Source organism: Monodelphis domestica, chromosome 1, assembly GCF_027887165.1.
Source record: "Monodelphis domestica isolate mMonDom1 chromosome 1, mMonDom1.pri, whole genome shotgun sequence".
NCBI lineage: Eukaryota > Metazoa > Chordata > Mammalia > Didelphimorphia > Didelphidae > Monodelphis > Monodelphis domestica.
In genome coordinates, this window is record NC_077227.1 from 152,370,930 (window position 1) to 152,394,069 (window position 23,140).

The following is a 23,140-nucleotide window of genomic DNA, read 5'->3' on the forward strand; positions in this document are numbered from 1 at the left end:
ATTTTTAAAAAAGAAATCCTTCAATTAAATGAATGAAATACACTTTTAAAATGACATTTCATATAGAGTGCTTGTAATTTTCAAATTCCCAGAACATCTTATGTGAATCTCTCTCTGATCAATATAGGAAATAAACTCACAGCTTCAGCACCCATTGTGCAAAAAAAAAAAATTGTGACACCTTTAGGAGAACAATGTCCCTTGCCATAGTAGAACAGATTGGAAACTGACACTAGTCTTTCTGTTGCTATGTGCAAGACAAGCTTCTCAGGAAACCTTTTCCTAACTTAATAATCATGAAATAAATCAAAATTATTATCTCTGGGTCACTGCTAGCCAATAGAGATTCCATTCTGACTTTTAAATTTACAGAAATACATACAGGTTTCACTTTCTTCCCACCTGCCCACTCGTTGCCACAGGGTCCTCTGTCCACCCATTCACCTTCTTGTAGTCCTCCCTTGTCTCTCAATATATAGCAGAACTATACCTCTCTAGATGAAAAGGTCTTTCCTTCCATATTATATCACAAAGTCTAAGAACTACCATTTTCTTTAGTGTAACACAGAACCATGAGGTGACCCAAAAGCTGAATGAGTTTCTGATTTCATTTCACAATCGTATCTAGTAATAGATTCACATGGTATATTGAAAATGCAAGATTAATACTAATGCACCATTAAGACTTCACAAGCAAAAATCAAAGGTCTGCCTATTTAGAATCACAATAGTCATTTATTTGTTTTCTCCTCCATTAGACCTTGAGGTCCTTGAGAGCAGAAACTGTCTTTTGTCATTCTTTGTATCCCCAGCACTCAACACAGGACCTGGAATGTAATAAGGGCTTAATAAATATTTATTGATTGAATGATTTTCCAAAGTTGCCAGCTTACTCATATTTGTTATAGAAGAGATTTAACTGTAAATATGAGAAGAGGATTTAAAATGATTACATGTGGGATGGAGCTTTATGCAAATTATTTTCATAGCATTTTTCTGGAGTTCAGTCCATCGTATTATTGCCAGGTTTACATTTTTAAAAGGAAGGTTTTAGAAAACTGGCTTCATTTGGAAATCCCATTTTTTGAACATCTGAGCATGAAGAAACTGAAACATTCATTATGCCCTCCCATCTTTGTGTAGCCTGAATGGTAAAACCAAAATTCCTCTTATTTAAAAAAAAAAGAAAGGCAACCCATTTTGTTCATTTTCATCATACCACATAGGTTAGACAAAGAGGGTTCATCTCTGTGGAATCTCATAAAGTGCCCTTCCTTTCTTCCTCGAGTCTCCAGGTTATAAGCTTGGACCTGATAACAATTTGCTTCCTTTATTTAAAGCATTAAGTGAAGCCTCAGGATAGACCCAATCAATCACTGTCTCTTTGCAGTTTGGCAAATAGCTTTTTATCAGCTTAGGCTAAATCCAAAGCTAAATGTTTGAAGATAATGATAAAAGATTTTTTGCTTTTTTTCTCCCCTTTCAATTAAGCTTTAAGGCAGTATCCTGGACTCTGCTAGAAAACAGATGGCATTTGAAATAAGTTCCAATGATGTAGTCTTTTTGGTTCTATCATGAAATTAAGGAATCTCATCTATCAGTTATTAAGCTTTCTTTATATAGTAGAAGAGACAATTGTTTTTTTTTCAAAAGCCCCCAAAGTGTTTTTGTTAAACAATTGGTTTTAACATTAGACACATTTAAACTCAATACCAAGGGCCACGTTTCTCTACACTCCTATAATGGTCACAAAGAAGAGGTAGAATTCCTCAAGGCAGTTCAGAACCCTCTTTTGTAAGCTTTAAGATAATCATGATAGATGGGTTTCCAAAAGCCAAGTTACATATCTTCCTGCAAAGTCATCTGACCCTTCTTTGATTTCTGTCTTAACTTTCCCTCATAATTATGGCTTCAGACATATTAAATTGGATGCCTTTTTTGTGGATGTTTTCCTTGCAAGGTCACACAGCTGGCAAGCTACTTCGAACCCTTGATCTTAGCTGCAGTTGGTGTCGCATCTAAGATTCTGGACCATCAACAGCAAATGACGGTCCTGGACCAGACCAAGACATTGGCAGAATCTGCTCTACAAATGTTATATGCTGCCAAGGAAGGTGGAGGCAACCCCAAGGTATAGTCCAAAGGATTCTTCATCCATTAGGACCTCACAGTGGGGCCATTTTGAAATAGGCACTTGTTCCTGCTGTGTTAAATATTGCCTGGAAATTTTGGTTTTCCAAATCAATAAATCTTTTTTTTTTCTGTTTATTTGCATGATGAACTATATGAGAAGAGATGTCTGTAGTATTGGCACTCTTAATATTCCGCAGGGAAAGAGTGAAAAAACTATGTGATGAAAAGCTTTTGTGTTGGCTTCTTTTTCACGATATAGCAGTATATCAGCAGGCAGGCCTCCTTTGGGATGTGTGTGATTATTACAGGAATAAAAACACTATCTCCAGGCATCTGTTTAGAATTCGGGGAGCCTCCTTCCATTATTTTCAAGCAAGGGACACATCTATAGATGCATCTCTGAATTTAGACATTCACTGCGATATAAAAGCTAAGTCTGCTGTAGGGTCACTGATGCTATTGGCTTTTTGTTATCTTAGGGATGACAGCTTTTGTTATCTTGGGGGGAAGCATGGGAAGTGCTCTGGCCCATTTGCAAATGGAATATTTCTTCAGCTGATAGTATTTTGTTGTTCTATTCAGTGGTCAAGGACAGTGGCACATCATTTTCTTTAAGGGGTAACATTGGTGTTGAAAAGGCTTCACTAAGGAATAAGCAAGTACCTTCAGTTCTTCGGGGCTTGAATACTAGAAATTGTCCCCATCTACTCAGTGGCTAGTGATGACAGATTACATTGGATTTCAGGGCATCCTGATGTAAACATTTCATTTGACAGGAAATAGAATGTAAAAAGTTGGTTTTGATGCTTAATCGCCAAACTCCACTGAACGACTAACACATACATATTTTCTCTGTGAAATTTATATAGAAAGGGTCTCCTGAAAGTCTAGGGCAGCTTTAATGGCTTCAAACTGCACTAAGACCTTTGGGATACTGTGTGTGTGTGTACGAGTGTGTGTGAGACAGACAGACAGACAGACAGATGAACACTTGGTCGTTTATGCATTTTGATATTTTTCTTATTTTATGTCTTTACTACCTCCTTAATTTCTTCAAAAATGCCAGAGACCAGGAGTTGAAAATAATATAGTAGATGCTTACAAGGGAAAAATAATCTAATGCATTTGTATGAATACAAATGACTAAAACTGGGGACCTTTTTTCTCAAAAAAATAATTGCCCTTCGTTTTAGACTTTTTAAAATTTAAGTTACTGTCCTGATTCCACTTAGATGTCCAAAGTAAAAGAGAACATTTATGTGCCATTTTAACATTTGCAAAGTATTTTCAAATATTATCTCATTTGATCATCACAATAACCCTAAGAAGTAAGTGTTATTATTATCTCCATTTTACCATTCAGGAGGCAGACCGAGTGATTTGTCCAGAGTCACATAGCTAGTATCTCATGTTAGATTTGAACTCAAGTCTTTATTATTCCAGGTCCAGTGATCTACTTCAATATTTCTTCAGCTGATAGTATTTTGTTGTTCTATTCAGTGGTCAAGGACAGTGGCACATCATTTTCTTTAAGAGGTAACATTGGTGTTAAAAAGGCTTCACTAAGGAATAAGCAAGTACCTTCAGTTCTTCGGGGCTTGAATCCTAGAAATTGTCCCCATCTACTCAGTGGCCAGTGATGACAGATTTCTTCAGACAAATTTATTTTTTCATTAGGTTTATATATATAGTAAGCATTTACCGTGGGCAGTTGGGCAGCTGGGTAGCACAGTGGATAAAATGCTTGACCTGGAGTCAGGAAGACTCCAGCTCTTCCTGAGTTCAAATCTAGCCTCAGACACTTACCAGCTGTGTGTCCCTGGGCAAGTCACTTCACCTTGTTGGCCTCAGTTTCCTCATCTACAAAATGGGCTAGAGAAGGAAATGGCAAACCACTCCAGGATCTCTGGCAAGAAAACCCCAAATGGGGTCACAAAGAGTTGGACATGATTGAGAAGATTGTGCTAGTTACTGAGAGAGAGAACAAAGCTAGTTAACACACATATTCTCGTGGAGCTCATAGTCTAAGGCAGAAGAGCATGAGTGGTAAGGGATGGGAAACAGCTTAAGTGACTTGCCTAGAGTCCCATAGCTAGGATGTATCTGAGGATAGATTTGAACCCAGGATCTCTCATTTCTGGCCCTGCCTCTCCATCCACTGAGCTACCTAGCTGCCCCTAAAATATCCCACACCTTAAGGCTTATTTAGTATTCTCAGCCTCTTCTCCTCTCACCAATTGTATGTCTTTCCATGCCTTTGTTTGCAGCTTTCTAACCCATCTAGAATAGCCTCCTTTTCTCTGCCAAGTCAAAACTTCATAAAGTCCAGCTTAAGCGTTTCTTCTTACCTATGAAGCTGTTCTTGCACCCCCCACCCCCACCCCCATGACCATGGCGATTGGTCTGCTCGGCTGAAATCAGAGCACTTTTTCTATACTACTTTTTGGGGATTTAATCCCATTATGTGTTGTATCCTATCGTGTTTTTTAGTTGTTCCTTAGCTTTTGGGTTGTTGACCTTTTTACATGTTCCTGCCTGGTCTCAGACCATCGAGGATCGTATGACATGTTTTCCTGTAGACCTTCAGAGGATGAGGTCTCATTAGGGGTCTGTGACTTCCCTGTGTCCTCCCTCACCCAGTCGCAGGCCACCTGCCTCTCCGTGACAGACAGTTTCATACGTTGCTTTGTTCAAAAAACGCAGCCACGTTGCCACTTGGCCAAGATAAGTTGTATCTGTCACTGACCCCGTACTCTGAGCCCGCGGAGCTTCATTTCACCTGCCACAGGACGTGCTCCACTGGTTAGAGCTCCTGTGTCCCACCAAGGGACCAAGGTAGCCTTCTGGCAGTGAAACTCTTGAATTTAGATTTTTATTCTCTTCATACATTCTCTCTTAGTAAGCTAATCTACGTTGATTTAGCACCCATAAAATCGAATAATGCTTGCAAAGGACTTCATAAATATTATCTCATTTGAGCCTAAAACAGCCCCGGGAACAGATGCTCTTTTAGATGAGGAAATAAGTTAAGTGACTGAATACAGTGTCTGAGTCCAGATTTGGACTTGAATCTTCCTGACTCCAGGCAACTTTCATTCATATTCTCTCTCTCCCTCCTCTTTCCCTCCTTCCCTCTCTCATTCTATCTCTCTCTTCTCTCTCCTCTCTCTCTCTCATTTTCTCTCTCTTCCTATATTTCTCTCTTTTTCCCTCTTTCCTTCTCTCTCATTCTATCTCTCTCATTTTTCTCTCTCTCTCTCTCTTCCTATATTTCTCTCTTTTTCCCTCTTTCCCTCTCTCTCATTCTATCTCTCTTTTCTCTCTCCTCTCTGTCTCTCTCTCATTTTCTCTCTCTCTTTACCCCTCTCTCTCTCTCCCCCTACCTCTCTCTCTTCCTATATTTCTCTCTCCTCTTTTTCCCTCCTTCCCTCTCTCTCTCATTCTATCTCTCTCCTCTCTCTCTCTCTCTCTTTCTCTGTCTCTGTCTCGCCTCTCAAACACACACACACACACACACACACACACACACATTGCTTCAATAAGTAACACAAATGGGGTGTCATACGTGGAGGCACTGAGATGGAAATGAAGAACTCATGCAGTAAATGGAAAGCTTCCCTGCAACAGAATAGCCATGATGTGAAATAAAAGATGTAGTAAAAGGTGAATTTTTCAGCAGCTGGTGGCACAATAGACTGTGTTAGATCCAATTCAGGAAGACCTGGGTTCTAATCTGGCATCAAATACTAGCTGTGTACCCATGTTTCTGACTTCATCAGTTTCCTCATCTGTGAAATGGGGATAAAATAGCACCTCCAAGGGCTGTTGTGAGGATCAAATGAGATAGTAATTGTAAAGCACTTAGCACTGTACCTGCCACATAGTAATCACTATATATAGATCTATATAGATATGTTAGCTATTATTACTATTATTATTAATATCAAATATAGAGAATCAATGAAGGACATTGAAGGCCAGACTAAAGAGTTGGGGTTTAAACACTAGGGGGCAGGGTACCATTCTAAAAACCTGAGCAGACATGATATAAAGAAAACATTTTCAGGGATGATGCTCTACTGAATGTGAATTAAGGTTAAACTAGGCAAGTAGGACTTTAGTCTCATGGCCTCTTAAAATTCTATAGGGGAAGTTAGCACTGGGTATAATATTCTAAAGGAAGACAGCTTATGAGGGATAAGAATCTTTTAAGAATGAAATTCTGAGGGGCAGCTGGTGGTTCAGTGGATTGAGAGCCAAACCTAGAGGTAAGAGGCCCTGGGTTCAAATTTGGCAGCAGAAGCTTCCTAGTTGTGTGACCCTGGGTAAGTCACTTAACCCCCATTGCTTAGCCCTTATTACTCTTCTCCCTTAGAATCATTACACAATATTGATTCTAATACAGAAGGTAAAGGTTTAAAATAAAAATGAATGAAAGAAAACTTATATTTGTCTAGCCTATACTACTCTTCTTCCTTGGAACTGATAACTGGACAGAAGGTAAGGGTTTAAAACAAAATGAACTTCTGAAGCCCCAGAAAAGTAATTCTAGAGAGTTATCTAAAAAGACTAATGCAGATACACAAAGAATTTGAAAACCATCCTCAGTTTTTAAGACATATAGAAAAGGGAAACAAAGGCAGGCAGCTAAAGATGAACATAAAACCATGGCACGCACAGTCCTGTGAGATCATTATCTGGAATATGAAAGCTCAGCCTGAGCTGAGGTTGGCAAAAAAGTCAAAGGTAACCAAAGCAAGGGTTTTGTTGTTCTGTTTTTAAGACATTTGGGGGGAAAGAGGAGGATCAAAGAAGGGATGAGGCCACTCTCCCACAGCGTAGAATCAAAGGGACAGTGACATCTGATGACCAGCAAGCGAGAGCTACCCAGACTTTATTTTGCTTTAGTTTTCTCTTCAAAAAGGAATTATCTTTGGACTTGAAAATAAAGAACAAAAATAGCTCAAAAGGGAGTTGATCACCAAGATAAGTAAAGAAGCTGCCTGTGGTGGATTCTAAACCCCCGGACCAAATGAACTACATCCTAGGTTCCTAAAACAACTAGCAGATGACCTTTGGCAGTGATATCTGTAAGACTTGGGAGAAGGGGAGGGGGTGTTGGGATTAATGATAAGAAAAATGCCCTGTTTAAAAAAAAAAGGCAAAAGATGATAATGCATGTATGGCCCAGATCCAGTTGCTTAGCATCTCCAAGTGGGGAGAGGGAAGGAAAGGAAGGAGGCCATTTGGACTTTGTAGTTTTGGAAAACATATGTGGAAAATTGCTAATACATATAATTGGGGAAATAAAATATCTTTGAAACAAAAAAGGCAAAAATAAATTCTAAAAACTATCAGCCAGAGAGCCTGACTTTGATTTCTAGCTAAATTTTAAATATATTATTTAAAAAGAAAGTAAGCATTTAGAAATGAATGTATAAGAATATAAAGGCCAATATGACTTCATCAAAAACAGATGATATCAGACTGACCTTATTTCCCCTTTTTTAACAGACTGACAACTTATAGATCCAATGGATACCGTAGATAAAGTTTACCTAGATCTTACGATGACATTTGATACTATGACATACTATTCTTATGGGAGAGTTGAGGTCCTTACCATGATACAGCTGAGACATCGAAAACTGGCGAAATGGCCATATCCAAAGAATAGGCATTATTGTGTGTGTTACCTAGGGGAAAGGTCCCCAGGTGTAGACCCCAAGGATATGTGTTTATTCCTCTGTTCTTTAGCCTTAAAAAAAATCAGTTAGTTGGATGAAGGCAGAGGAAGGCTGCTTTTTAAATTTATAAAACTGTACCTCCTCATACAAGACACTCCATTTCATATCTCCGTGACTTTGCACCCACCATCCCGCCATACTTAGAGTGCTTTCCCACCTGGCTTCAGCCTCTTAAAATGCTCATTTCCCTCAGAACTCTGTTCAGGCTTTACAGTATTTCTGGATACCTCAACTGTCTTAACCCTGGAAAAAAAGTGCCTTGTATTTATTCCTGTATCTAATTTCTCCCTGGATAGTATGTAGCCTCCTTGAGGGCAATGGTGGTTTCATTTTGGCTTTTAAATCACACTTTTTGTTTGGCTGAATGATCTCCTTTGTGTACATTCTTTCTGACTGTCCTTGATGACTGAAATGCCATCCCTCCTCCATTCTGCCAACTGACCTCCCTGACTTCCTTTAAGTTCCAACTAAACTCTCCCCCTCTTGATTCCTGTGTCTTCCTTCTCTTCATTCTTTCCTATTTTATCCTGTATATCACTTACTTTGTATCTATTTCTTTGCATGTTGTCTCCTCCATTCGATTGTAAACTCTTGAGGGCAGAGACTATCTTTTGCCTTTTGGTTGGGTTTTTTTTTTGTTTGTTTGTTTGTTTTTTTGGTTTCCCTAGAATTTAGCCCTGTACCTGGGAGGCATTTAATAAATATTTACTCATTGATTGATTGGCTGCCCTGTGGAAGAGGCACTCTGCATACTCTTGGAAACCTAGAATCAGCTTGTAGAAATCACAGAGAAAACCTCTGTAACCTTTAGAGCCATCTAATAGCTGAATGAGCTGTGCCAGCTCATTGTGAGTTTCCTGGAGGTCTCTAAGCAGAGACTGGAGGTTCGCTTGTCAGCTAGGTTGTAGCTGGAATTCTTTTTTCATGCACAGGGTCAGACTGTGCCATTAAATAGAGCCATTAAATCTCCTTCTAACTCAGAAGTTCTGCAGGTCTCTGAGTGTGTCTGAAGGACCCAAGGTGAAGTGGTGGGGGCTCAGTTGCTGTAGAATTAAATAAAGGAAAGGGCAGATCTTTGACATGTGCCTGAGAAAGAGTCCTTACAACTTGGTAATGGTGCTTGTGTATTTCAAACCTCTGAAAAAGATGAACAGCAATGGTGACATAGAGGAGAGGGGAGAGATATTTAGCACAGCTTTTAATGACCTCATGGGGGCAGCTTGGAGGCTTGATGGACTGAGATTGACAAGAGGTCCTGGGTTCAAGTTTGGCCTCAGACTCTCCCTAGCTATGTGACCCTGGGCAAGTCACTAGGCCCCCATCATCTAGCCCTTACTGCTCTTCTGCCTTGAAACCAATGCATAGCATTTATTCTAAGATGGAAGGTAAGGGTTTAAAAAAAGAAAAAGAAAGAAAATCTTTTGCTTTTATTTCAATGGCAGCAAGCGGCAATGTCTAGTGAGATCATGTAACAGTGCTGATCTAGATGAAGTTTTAGAGCAGAAAGGCAGATTTAGCAGTTAATTGAATTACTGATAATCCATGCTAGGTGAAGTCACTTTTTGACACAATTGTCACATTTGTTTATATAGTCTTTTCCTGGAGATTCTGGCTCATTCAAATACTGTCATCTAAGAATGAAAACCACAGATCATTCTAAGTTGTAGCATTACAACCTGCTTACCAAAGGAATATATTCATTTATAAATCAGAAATTGTATGACAGCATTTCCTGAAAGATCAGTTTGATTAGCGTGAATGTCAGCAACATCCTGATACCCAAATGATGGTATAGAATCTAAGCAAAGCCCCAAATGAAACTGGCAGTGCATTAGCTTCAGAGGAGGAGAAAAAAAGGGGGGAAAGAAAAGAAAAAAAAAGTAGAAGTTCAGTAATTAAAGAAAGGGAAGAAGAGAGAGATTTTATGAGATATAATATCTTTCATAATTATAATGCCTTCTTATAATTATATCTTATATAGCTTATAATACCTTCACCTAATTTGATAGGGAGTCACAGAAATTCTATTTTATAATAAATGAGAAGACTAAAGATCAATGAAGTTGACTAAATCAACATTTATTAAATGCCTACTACATGCTAGGTACTATGCTAAGTACTGTTATGTTTATATGCTGTCAGTATTAAACTTTTTCATTTTCTTTATTTTGCTTTTTTCCTCACAAATTAAAATGGGGGGGGGGGGGAATAATACAAGACATTACAATGTACCATAAGGTGGATTTGTGTTACAAGTTTACCATTATGTCAGCATAAATTTTAAATGTTAGTTTTTTAAAATTTCAGGGTTTTTTGTTGTATTTTGTTTTACCAAAAAAAAAAAAGAAAGTTAAGGGGAAGAAACATTTAATACAAAATACCAGAATCACCTTATAAGGCTGATTTCTGATAGAACTATATAGGCTATATAAAAATTTATTTAAATTTTCCTTTTCTTTTTTCCTCCAAACACACTTGCCCAGTATAACACAGGGAATTCATGACAGAATTGAGACTCAAACCAGAGCATCATAATTTCTAGTTTTTAAACTTTCTATCCACCATCTTTTTTTTTTAAACCCTTACCTTCTGTCTTAAAATCAATACCAAGTATCAGTTCGAAGACATAAGAGTGGTAAGGGCCAGGTAATTGGGGTTAAGTGACTTGTCCAGGATCACACAGTTAGCAAGTATCTGGTGTCAGATTGAACCCAGGACCTCCCATCTAGCCACCTTCTTGTTTTATGCTGTGAACTACCCTCCACAGTACTAGAGCATTGGTATTTGTTTCTTTTCTGGAAGGAACCATTCCATTTGGCAAATCTGACTAGATTTTGAATGGATGGTTTTCCATTGTTTTCATTTATGCAAAGAAAATCTCACAGTTGGAAACATATATCTAGCACTCTAGTTAGTAATGAAATTTTCACTTTGGAAATAAGAACTGAAAGCTGTGTGAAATATGTCTTAATGGCTTACCTTTGATTTCAGAAATGCTAGAAAATGTGGTTGGTAAATGCAAGAAAATGCTGCCTCTCCTCCAGTTCTATTCCTTCTCTGCCAGAACTAGATCAGTTTTGTAGACCTGATCGGTATATGTCACTGCAGGGTTATAACATGGACCTCTGACTACACCTCCATCTCAGTCCCTTCAGGACTAGGACATTCTACCATTTCAGGAAATGAAGCCAGTAATTAGGAATGCAGAGTTAAAAAATTCTGACTGTGACCCCATTTGTGGTTTTCTTGGCAAAAATACTGAAATGCTTCTCTGTTTCCTTCTCAAACTCATTTTATAGTTGAGGAACTAAGGCAAATGGGATGAAGTAACTTGTTCAGGTAGTAAATGTCTGAGGTCAAATTTGAACTCATGAAGATGAGGCTTCCCAATCCCAGTCTCAGTGCTCTGTCCATTTTACCACTTAGCTGTCCTTGATATATTGCAAAAATTAAAATTAATGTACAATACTTAAAATATTATATTTATAAGATTTATTAGTATCACTAGAAGTAACAAAATAAAAAAGGCAAAAAAAGCATGTTCCCCATGGCTAATCTACCTATTCAAACAGCCCGCTCCACCAAATTCACAACTCAGGAAGCAAAGAGAGCTAGCCACAGAAGACCACCCTATTTATCTCCTGTCTACCTCAGAACATAAGGACTGGAAGTCAGTGGGCTCCTGGGAAATGTAGTTCAAAGGCACAGGATTTCCAATTGCACAATATGGATTAGAGTTTTTCAAAACAAGAAATTTTTTAAGGTCAGAAGAGGAAGGATTAGGAAAAGGTTTAGGGAGAAGGTGATATTTGAGTTGGACTTTATGGATATGAATACCACAGGAGAAAGGAGGAAAGAGGTTATTCCATTCGTGAAAGGAAGATATAAAAGGTAGATCTCTTTTGAGGAGCTGAGCATCATCTGATTTTGCTAGATAAAACATTGGTCCATTGCAGGAAAAGGAGTCATAAATAATAAGACATGATTACAACAAAACAGATCTCAACCCCATTGCCAGAGGCAAGGGGAGGCAGGAGCCCAGGACTAGTCAGCACTTTTTAAAGGTCAGCATTGAAACAAGGTGCATTTTACTACCATATGGAAGTGCAGATGTCAGAATAAGTAAGAGTAGAGTGTATTACCAGTTGTTCCCTCTTTGGTGAACCTTTTCTGAATTTGAGTGTCCAGAGGGCAAATTCAAACTGCCTCTGAGCCCACCACCCCCATTACCAGAGAGAGGTGAGAGAGAAAATACTTACTTTAGGCAGCTAGACAGAAGGGCTGAGCATCCAAAAAAAAATGTCCTGGGGTACCAGGAAGAGGGAGAACAGAGCAGCTCCCCAAGTGCCAGCTCTGCAGGCATGCCACATCTTCACCAATGCTGTTATAGACCATTGCAACTTGAAAATGACTATGGGATTTAGCAAGGGTATGATTGGAGGAGGAGGAGGAGCAATAGTAGTCAAATAGTAATAGTACTAGTAATAGCAGATCTGTGTATCTGTCTCTGTGTCTGTTTTCCCTCCTCCTGGACATCTTGTTTTTAAGATAATTTTCACGATAAGGCCTCCAACAAAACCCTAGGGCTTTTCTCAGACAGGACACCACTCCTTGAGGTTCTATTCCCAAGGCAGATGAGGAACCAGGGAGACTTCCAGATAGTGTTTGAATATGTATCATAAAGTCATTCAATTTCAAAGGACCATAAGAGCAAAACTTGACCATTGCAGATTAGTGTGAATTATCTTTGAAGTAGATCAGACATCATCATCATAAATGGTGACATTTATATAATACTTTAAGGTTTGCAAAGCACTTTGCCTAAGTTATCTCATTTGATCCTTGCAACAATCTTGTGAAGTAGTAGTTGTTATTATTATTATTATTATTATTATTATTCTCATTTTATAAAGGAAGAAACTGAGGTTCAGAGAAGTAATGTGACTTGCCCAGAGTCATACAGCTAGTATCTGAGGCTACATTTCAAGTAGGGCCTGTCCTGCGTCCCAGTCTAATAGTCTATTACTGAGTAGCTCAACTAGTACACATTGTTGTGGTCTTTAAGATTAGGAGACCCTTTCAATTAGGTAGTTCCTTTAATGAAAGAAGAGAACCCTCCAGTAAGAGATTATAGTTGCTTAAGGCCAAGTCTTAGCAGAATTCAAGACCTTCCGGAAATGTGACTACAATGTTAGGATTACAAGGGATCTCATTTTTAGTTCTCAGTGTCTGTGGATTTGGGGAATTATGAGGGATTCTGGTTCAGAACAATGTCCTTGTGGTAAATAGAACCATAGAATTTTTGAGTTAGACTTTGTAGATGGTCCTTAGAGATGATCTAGTCTAACCCCTCATTTTATAAATTAGGAAACTGAGGCTCAGATAATTTGTGACTTATCCAAGGTGACCAGTAAATTTGAACCTCTGTATCTAAGGTATTTAGAAAAAGCTTGAACAAAGAGCTTTGGTAGTTTATTTGGTTCCTGCAGGCTGACCAGGAAGAGAGGAAGACCATCATGATTCAGTGAAAAGAGGGATGAACCTAGAGTCACTGCCATTGTTTGAATCCTTGCATGGATCCTTACTATCTGTGACCTTGGGCCAATTCTTGAAAGTCTCATGGCCTCAGTTCCTTCCCAGGAAAGTGAGAAGGTTTGAATTCTGCCATCTGTGAGATTCTCTCCCAGTTCTATATTCATGATCTCATCATATTCCTTTCACTATGTATTAATTTCATATCAATATGACTTCATTATCTAGGGTGCCTTTAAGCACACTTACTTTCTGCTTTTCTCTCCTATTAATATGCATGTTTATTGTGGCTTCATCAAGAATCAACATTAGAACTACTTCTGTATTGAACACTCGATGTTGATTCACAGTCATACTGTTCTCCATCCATCTCCAAGTTTATACTGCTTCATGCCCTGACTTCATATATTCTTACTATCTACCACCAGACCTACCTGATTACCAATGGAGAGACCATCTTAAAGTTTCTAAATGCATCTAGGGAATAATTGACAGGTGATGTAATCTGTCATTGGCATCCCCAGGCTCTCACCCCTCAAACCCATTAGTATTTTTTAAACAATATCACCTATTTGCATGGGTTTTATAATAGATGGTATTTTGAGGGTGTATACTTGATGGTATATTAGATGACTAATGGATCAAGATTTTCCTACCCTCCTCTCTATTGCTCCCATTTTCCTCCCTCTCCAGAAGCCTTTCAGCTTCCCTCTCCCCCCTTCTTCAGTCACTCAGTGTGAGCTATGAGATTTCAGAGGAAATACTCTTTTCTCTTCTTTTCTCAAGTAAGGGTTTACTTGGGGAAGACAGGACAAGGATGGAGGATAAGGTAAGAGGAGTAGGATTTCCCTATTCTCTACAGAGAGCCTTGGTTAGGAGGATATTGAGGGAAATGGCAAATTCTGTCACAAGCATGAACTAGAGTCAGTCAGAGAGATATGAGGACAACTGTCTTTTCTTCTTCTTTCACCTCAGCCAGCCAGCAAAAGCCTTCAGCCTCTGTCACCACCATCAGCCAAAAGCCAAAGGCCTCCCAAACAGTCACCATTGGCTTGGCTCCAAACTGCTTTTTCCAGTCACATTCCAAAGGGAATCTTCATTTGACTGACAGATGCTCCATCCTCAGCTTTCTGTCCCTTGCATGCATTTTCTTATAATTTCTCGCTTCCACAGTTTCTCATCTAGGTAGTTCCCTACTTACTGCCAACTTCTAAGGTGGCTTTTAAAGTAAAATAGAGATTGATTTGTTGCTTACCTCTACACACACACACACACACACACACACACACACACACACACACACAAGTGAATAGACATGTAAAATGAGCAAACAGAGATGTTAAGTATAATTTCTTTTGTTAACCTAGAGATTCTAGCAAAATGGAGTCTTGTTCCTAATGATGGGAAAGTTTGCCAAGAAAATTCAATACCTTCCACCCTCCCTTTTCTGGTAGCCTTTGTCTTCTCTTCATATGTGTTATGGCAGATATACCAGAGACACAACAAATGTTAGACTTGCAGCACTGGGAATCACACCTGCAAAAGTGAGTTCAGGCCACCCAGAAGGCATTAAGTCAAGCAAAGAATCAAGGAAGATTGCCAGAGAACAGAGTTTTCATTGTGGGAATACAGACCCCAGGTGTGGGAAGATGGCTTGTGCCTCTGGCTCTTCAGGTTCTCCTGGCCTTTAAAGGATCAATATTTAAGGTGGGCTTACGATGAACCTGAAATTTTTAGTACATTTTTCACGTTTTATAACTCAAGCCAGTATGTTCCGTCGAAGGCCCCGTCCATGAACCCTTATGCTGTCTTCCTCCTTCTCTCCTCACCAAAGGAGGTTGTTGAGGTCTTTCTGGGTGTCCCCTATAATACTCCAGAACAAATGATGGAGCATAAATAAACCTTCAGAATAACTCCAATACATGGTACTCTGGAACATCCCCTTTCTGATTGATCAGATAACACCAGCATTTCTACTTCTGCCAGCATCCTGATTGGTCTCCCCACTCGTGTTTTCTGAAACCCGCCCACCTGAGGGATAAGTAGTTCTTGCATTTACCCACCACATTTTCTAGCACTTCAGAAGTCGGAGGTGAGCCATTGAGACATTTCACATAGCTCTCGGTCAGGGCTAATGAGAGGGAGAAATAAGCTGTACGCGTTCTTCACGAGACAGCCCTGAGCATCTAGCCTCGGCCTTTGTGCAAAATGAAGGCAGTGCATTATGGAGGGATTTGAGAAGGATGGTTGAGATTACAAAGCAGTGTATCTGTGTTCTTGTCCATCAGAAGACAGCTTAGACTAGCGTAACCCCTGGGACTCGGAGAGGATGTAGATCTGCTGCTAGCATCCCCTGGAGACTCCCCTAATATAAATGTGTCACTGTGTGCCTCACTCAGGACGCTGACCCCAGGGAAGGTAGACAAGGAAACTATGTGTGTCTGTTTCCTTTCCTTCTGAGCATCAAGCAAACCGTGGATATGCTTTGTGCCTCCTTTTCTGGTGGAGAGCGGAGGGGGGGAAACGGAGACGATAATCTTCCAAAATCACCTCAGCGGGTCATGGCAGGGTCTTCTCGTGACCATTTAGGGCTGGTAGGACACCTACCCCATAAGCCTGAGATAACGGGAGAGCCTTTAATAAAATAACCTTTAAATGCCTCAACAAGGAATAGGACATTAGGAAAGTTGAACACAGGAGTAATTCTATTCATCAGGAACATTAATTTAGGACTATTAATGGAAACGGGATGTCCAAGTTAAAGGGACTTGGAGCTCTTTTCCAGCTAGGAATTCTGGGAGGCTTTGTGGTATAATGTGTACAGAGTGTTAGATTTAAGAGTCAGGAAAGCTTGAGTTCAAATCTGCCCCTAACACTAACCAGCTGAATGACCCTGCAGGAAGCACTTCTCCTCCTAACCCTTACGATAAAGCGAGGATAATAATGATATAAGAGCTATTTAAACCTTTAGGACTATATAAATGATGGTGGTGGTGGTGGTGGTGGTGGTGGTGGTGGTGGTGGTGGTAGTGGTAGTGGTAGTGGTAGTGGTAGTGGTAGTGGTAGTGGTAGTGGTAGTGGTAGTAATAGTAGTAGAAGCATCAGTGATAGCAGTGGAACATCTAGCTACCACAGCGGATAGAGCACTGAGCTTAAAATCAAGAAGACTCATTTTCATGAGTTCAATTCTGACCTCAGATGCTTACTAGCTGTGTGATTCTTGGAAAGCCACTTAACCCTGTTTGCCTCAATTTCCTCATCTGTAAAATGAGCTGGAAAAGGAAATGACAAAGCACTCCAGCCCCTTGGCCAAGAAAACCACAAAATGGGATTACAAAGAGTTGAATATCACTGAACAACAAAAAGCAACACCAACAGCATGTGGCATTTAAAAGAGTGGTAGCCATAAACTGTAATAGTTAAAATGGTTGATGGCCTTAAACTGTAGTGATTAAAATAGTGGAAGATATAAATTGTAGTAGATATAAGAGTGGGTGAGTAAATTTTGACCGCAGAAAATATGTTTTCACTACAGTGTCTTGTTTTAAAATCAATATATAAGGTGGTCGCCAGGGAAATATTCCCAATTATGAATATGCCCAAGTCAACTGGGTTTTATAGCGATTTTAATTAATAATACAATGAGGAATTAAAGAGAGAGAGAGAGAGAGAGAGAGAGAGAGAGAGAGAGAGAGAGAGAGAGAGAGAGAGAGAGAGAAAGGAAATAAATGAGAAAAGAATGGGCCGGCCCAGGCAGCCCTGGCCAACCCAGGTCTAAGCCCTAAAAAAAAGATCAGTCAGTCCTAATCACTCACCATAAGATCTGTTCAAGCGAGGATTCAGGGGGACAGAGTCTCCCCAGAGGGAGTTCCAGCCAGAGTCCGCCTCCCTTGAAAGACCTCCTTAGAGATTGTCTCTCAAGAGCCTGTATATCTCATGAACCCTCTCAACAGTCTGTCCTTTTTCTTATATAGCGGGTTTTCTTCTATGTTACCTCCCCTAAGTTCTTCCATCTACCAATCACAGTAGACGTTTTCCAAAGGGCAGCCCATTCTGAATTCACACCTGAGTAGATTAATCCTTTTAGTAATCAACACCTGAGTAGGTTAGAATCTCTGTGTAAGTTTTTTCCTCTTTGCTCCTTTTAAGTTCACAAGTTGCCTGACCTTTAAAGGTACTTAGCACCCCTTTGTAATAATTCTAAAAATAGGCATGGCTTAAGTATGGGTTTAAGTACTTTTCATTGTTCTGCAAGGAGTTTTCTTCCCTAAAGCAGTCTTAAGTACCAGTGGAGTAGAGGTCTTCCCATTTCTGATCTAAGTAGAGTTCTCACATTTTAGATCTAAGTAGCTTCATTGTTTAAAATGGGGAATGGTCTTAACCAAATGTTCTAAGGTAGAGTCTGAGAATCTTTTAACATTCACAAGTCTGAGAAATTTTAAGGTTTACAAGCAATAGCAGTAGTAATAACATCGTCTCCTTAATAAAAATTTACTGTATAAGAGAGCTGATTAGTGGTTATAAAGCTTTTTTTTTCTGAGAACATTTCTCTAATCTTTTATTTGGTTATCTGGCTTTTAAAACCTCCACTGTAGAAGAAATTCCCCACCCCAAAGATGGCCCATTGCTCTTGGGGTGACTTTGATTATTTGGAAGTTTTCCCTTACAGTCAAACTAGTTATGGTAGGCATGATAGAGGATGCTAAAAGAGCATATCATGGGGTCCCTCCCTCTAAGGAGGATTCACTGAACCTAGAAGGGAAAGATTAAGATGCATGAAATGGTCTTGAATTTTATCCGGCAACACTACATAATTTAAGTTCTAAATGTTGTGGCAGAGGCCAGAGATGCCAGGGTGGTCCCCAGGAGAGGAGAGAGATAGCAGAGAAGTGTAGAAGAACTTAGAGGATATCTGACTTAAGATGGATTTTGAAGGCAGAGAAGTTTCCTTTTAAGTGCTAGAAGCACATAGGAAATCTCAGAGAAAGGAATGAGCCTAGGACATTCATGGGATACTGAGGAATTTGTCCTGACTAGAGTAAGGGACGGTGTATGTTTCTTGGATTTCAATCAATTAAAGTAGGAGTGCAATATTGTCTGCAATTTAGTTTTTTAGCAGTTTCCCTGAATCATATGCGTGATACTACGCATAGCTAAAACATTAGTTGACAGTCAGGAGCTACAGTTATGTTGATGGGTTAGAGTAGGCTGAAGATACAAAGACATCTAATGGGCATAAATGTAAATTTTGAAATATGGATAAAAAATAAATTACAGAAGTAGAAAATAAGAGAATTTTGGCTAGACAGTAATTCCTGTGAAGAAGATTTGGGTGTTTCAGTAGAGGAGAGGCTACATTGTGAAGGAGGTGCAAAGTTCCGACCAGGAGAAATGGCTACTCTACTCGGCCAATATCTAGAGTACTCTGTTCCCTCTTGGATGCTTCATTTTATTGAAGTCATTGATAAATTTAACTATATATTGAATAGTACAAATAGAATGGTGCAAGGACTAGAAACTGCCATAGAGCATGTAGAAATAAGATTATATAGCCTGGAAAAGAGCAGCCTTAGGAAGGATATGACAGATATCTTCAAGTATTTAAAAAGTTGTCATAGAGAAGAGAAAGGGGATTTTTCCCCCTGATTAGCCCCAGGAAACAGAATTAAGAGTATTGAATGAAAGTAGCGGAAAGGCAGAGGCTCAATGCCAGGAGAAACTCCTTAGCAAACAAAGCTGTGGATGCGGGCTGCCTTGGCAATGAATGGATTCTTCATCACTAAGGCTAAATAACTCCTTATCAAGGGTGGATCATAGAATTGAAGCTTGTGAGCACCTCCAAAGCTTCCTTCCGCGTCCCCTAATTTTACCTCTGAGCATACTGAAGCCCAGAATGGTTAAGTAACTTGCCCAGGGTCACTCAGTCAATACACATCAGAGCAAGAATTTGAATTTAAGTCTCCTGACTCTAGCCTGAGTTTTCTTTCCAGCAGATAACCTCCGAGGTCCCTTTCATTTGTGAAGTCCTGTGTGTATAGGCTTGAGTTCAGCCATCTTCATGTCGAGCTTCGTGCATCCAGTAATTTTAAGAGTCCCTGTCTTCTGGCCCATGTGGGGGTACAAATATTTTTTCTAGTATGAGTTTTGAATAGGTTTGTTTTGATATAGATGTGGAGGATTATTGGCATCACCAGTGGTGCAAGCATCCATTTCATTTTGAATGTTTTTGAATCTCCAAAATCACATAGACAAGCTCCCTTACTTTCTGTCTGCAGTTTGTAAGTAAATTAATGTAATATTTTTTCAAGTGGAATGAATTGCAATAGGAAACAGAAGTCTTATTTGAGATTTTCTAAATTATAGTAAACTGCGGATTCTGTTTCACTTTGACTAAGTCACGTGGCCAAGATCTGAAATGAAATATCATCCCAGATTACTGGTGCATCAGTCTATCCATGTGAGAGAGTGTTATGCGCACTGACAGGCACCTCGAGCAAAGCCATCTAATGTTATCACATTTCATACCTCATTATTTGTCACATTTGAGAAAATCATTCTTGATTCCTATGACCTGCCCATTATTTTTGAAAGCAGAATAAGTTCTGCATGTTTTAATAACCTCTATTCCTGAACGGTTTACTTCTTTTGTTTTAGTAACTTCAGTAAATTAGCATTTATATTTTCTCATTGGTAGGAAGGCAGTGTAGTAAAAGGGGAAGAATCCTACTGGTTCTGGTGTCCTAAGCCCTGGGTTCACGGCCTGTCTCTCATGCTTGCTTAATCTGTATGACCAGCTATTAACCTCTCAGGAAATCAGACTCATCATATGTAAAATAAAGAGGTTGGACTAGGTTCCCTGCCAGTTTTATATCTACTCACCCATGTTATCTATCTCATCAAGGCTAGTCCAGTATTTGAGTGTTAATTTTTCATTCCCATAGAAAGAGAACAATACCAGGACAACTAGGTAGCACAGTGGATAGAGAACCAGCTCTGGAGTTGGGGAGACCCGGGTTCAAATATGGCCTCAGATACTTTCTAGCTGTGTGACTGGACAAGTCACTTACCTCTTCCATCTTAGAAATTATACTAAAGGGATATCTAGGTGACTCAGTGGATAGAGAGCCTGGAACTAGAAGAATCTGGGTTCACCCTGGCCTCAGATACTTTATAGGTATGCAACCTTGGGCAGGTCTTTTAACCTTCAATTGACTGGCCCTTATTGCTCTGCTGCCTTGGAACTGATACTTAGGGTTAGAAAGAAAGGATGGATGGGAGAAAGGAAGGAAGGGAGGGAGGAAGGGAGGAAGGGAGAGAGGGAGGGAGGATGGGTGGGAGGAAGAGAGAGAGGGAGGAAGGAAGGAAGGAAGGAAGGAAGGAAGGAAGGAAGGAAGGAAGGAAGGAAGGAAGGAAGGAAGGAAGGAAGGAAGGAAGGAAGGAAGGAAGGAATGAAGGAAGGAAGGAAGGAAGGAAGGAAGGACGGACAAGAACACCACCATGTGAATTTCAGAGAGTTGAGGCCTTCCTTGATAAAGAGCTATGGTCCAATCATTCTATTTTGAAGCTCATTTTTCTAGGTCTAAGTACATATATTCTTGCACATTTCTCTTTCAGGGACATCTGGACCAATGATTCCATCAGAATAGGGAACTCCCAGTAAGGAAAGTTCCTAGATTAATGCCAATGAGCACCTCTTCTGCAATTTATAGTCATAGAGACTTACCTGGGGCACAGAAAAGATATGTGAACTGCCCTGGGGCACACAGCCAGTATGTGTCATAGGTGTGACACTGAGTCAAGGCCTTCCACCTTGGAATGCCTTAAATTCTAGGCCATTCTTCAACAGTTCAGGAAGAGACTGAGATCCCAGAGCCTTGCTCTGAGCTCTCCCATCAGTCCTAACTTGGGGGGTGATATTATTGATCTGTATCATGCTAAGCATTAGAACAAGTTTTACAAGTTGAACATGGTAGAAGGGACTTTGGAGTCTGATTTAAATCCAGTTCTAATCTTTACTACCTGTACTGAGATTGGCATCCTTAACTGTATAATATTTGTAATAGCTATCTCCCTAGGACTCTTGTGAGTAAATCTTTGTGAATAACAAATCCCTATTCTTTTGAGAAAGCTCCTGATGCTTCTGCTTCTTGCTGGTCAAATCTTCCATTCTAATCTTGTCAGAACAGGGTGCAGTAACTGCAGTCAGAACACCAACCTAAACATCTTGTGCTGTGTTCCCATTTCCAGGCAGTCAGTAGAATGTTGGTCTTACACAGGCCTGCTGTTTATTCCCCATCTGTAAAATAGGGCAAATTATTATTCATAATGCATTTGGAAAATCTCACCCAAGAGGTGTTATTTAAATACAAAAGTCTCTCTCCTTTGGTGCTGTTAGTAAGTACTAATTATAAAATGCAGCTCTTCAAATATGGATTTGCTCCACTTCATTCACTACCTCTTTTTTTTCAATTTGATCCCCCTGAAGTTATAGAGTAAGGACACAAATCTTGATATTTTCAGATGATTGAGAAATGAGGAACCTCACAGGTATATGTGTATAAATACATGAAATCAACATGTTCCAGAAAAGTAATTTGTAAAATGAATTTTCAGAAACATGTTTTCTAATTGATTATCATTAAACCATTCGTAATGCATTCTATTTCTTTAGTATTTCAAGGATCCATCATTTCGTCCTTCCACCAAGGTAGATGACTCTCCTTTTATACCTTAGCAGATGGTATTTGTGATGATAGATAGATAGATAGATAGATAGATAGATAGATAGATAGATAGATAGATAGATAGATAGATGGATGGATGGATAGATGGATAGATAGATGGATGGATGGATAGATGGATAGATAGATGGATGGATAGATAGATGGATGGATGGATAGATGGATAGATAGATGGATGGATGGATAGATGGATGGATAGATAGATGGATAGGTAGATGGATGGATGGATGGATAGATGGAAAGATGGATAGGTAGATGGATGGATAGATAGATAGATGGATGGATGGATAGATGGATAGATAGATGGATGGATAGATAGATGGATGGATGGATAGATGGATAGATAGATGGATGGATGGATAGATGGATGGATAGATAGATGGATAGGTAGATGGATGGATGGATGGATAGATGGAAAGATGGATAGGTAGATGGATGGATAGATAGATAGATAGATAGATAGATAGATAGATAGATAGATATTTAGATAGATAGATAGATAGATATTTAGATAGATAGATAGATAGATAGGTAGGTAGATGGGTGGATGGATAGATAGACAGATGGACAGACGGATAGATAGATAGATAGATAGATAGATAGATAGATAGATAGATAGATAGATAGATAGATGGATGGATGGATAGGTGGATGGATAGATGGATAGGTAGATAGATAGATAGATAGATAGATAGATAGATAGATAGATAGATAGATAGATAAATTGGTCACCTAAGGGCTGTCTTTCTAGTGATAGGTCTAGCCAAGCTTAGTTTGATTGGACCTCATTTATAGATATGGCTAGGTAGACTTTTTGAGCATGGTTGAACCTCTCAGAGCTTACTCTGCTCTACTGAAAGTGCCCTCATTACAATATCACAGTGAGACATCAGAAGATGACTTAGTTTTATTCCCTCATTCGATGACATTCCTTATCAGATTCCAAAGTATTGCCTCTATGTGCCACCTCTGCTTCTGCCCTAGTCT

The 23,140-nt window shown here is 39.5% G+C and overlaps 1 protein-coding gene across 15 annotated transcripts in view; it reads left to right on the forward strand.

The window, feature by feature from the left end:
- TLN2 (talin 2) overlaps positions 1-23,140 on the forward strand; it is a 596,702-nt gene that overhangs the window by 483,718 nt on the left and 89,844 nt on the right. For all 15 annotated transcript variants that reach the window (XM_056808077.1, XM_056808019.1, XM_056808054.1 and 12 more), the window contains one exon: positions 1,961-2,131. In XM_056808077.1, coding sequence (XP_056664055.1) covers positions 1,961-2,131 — 171 coding nt within the window. The remainder of the gene's footprint in view (positions 1-1,960; positions 2,132-23,140) is intronic.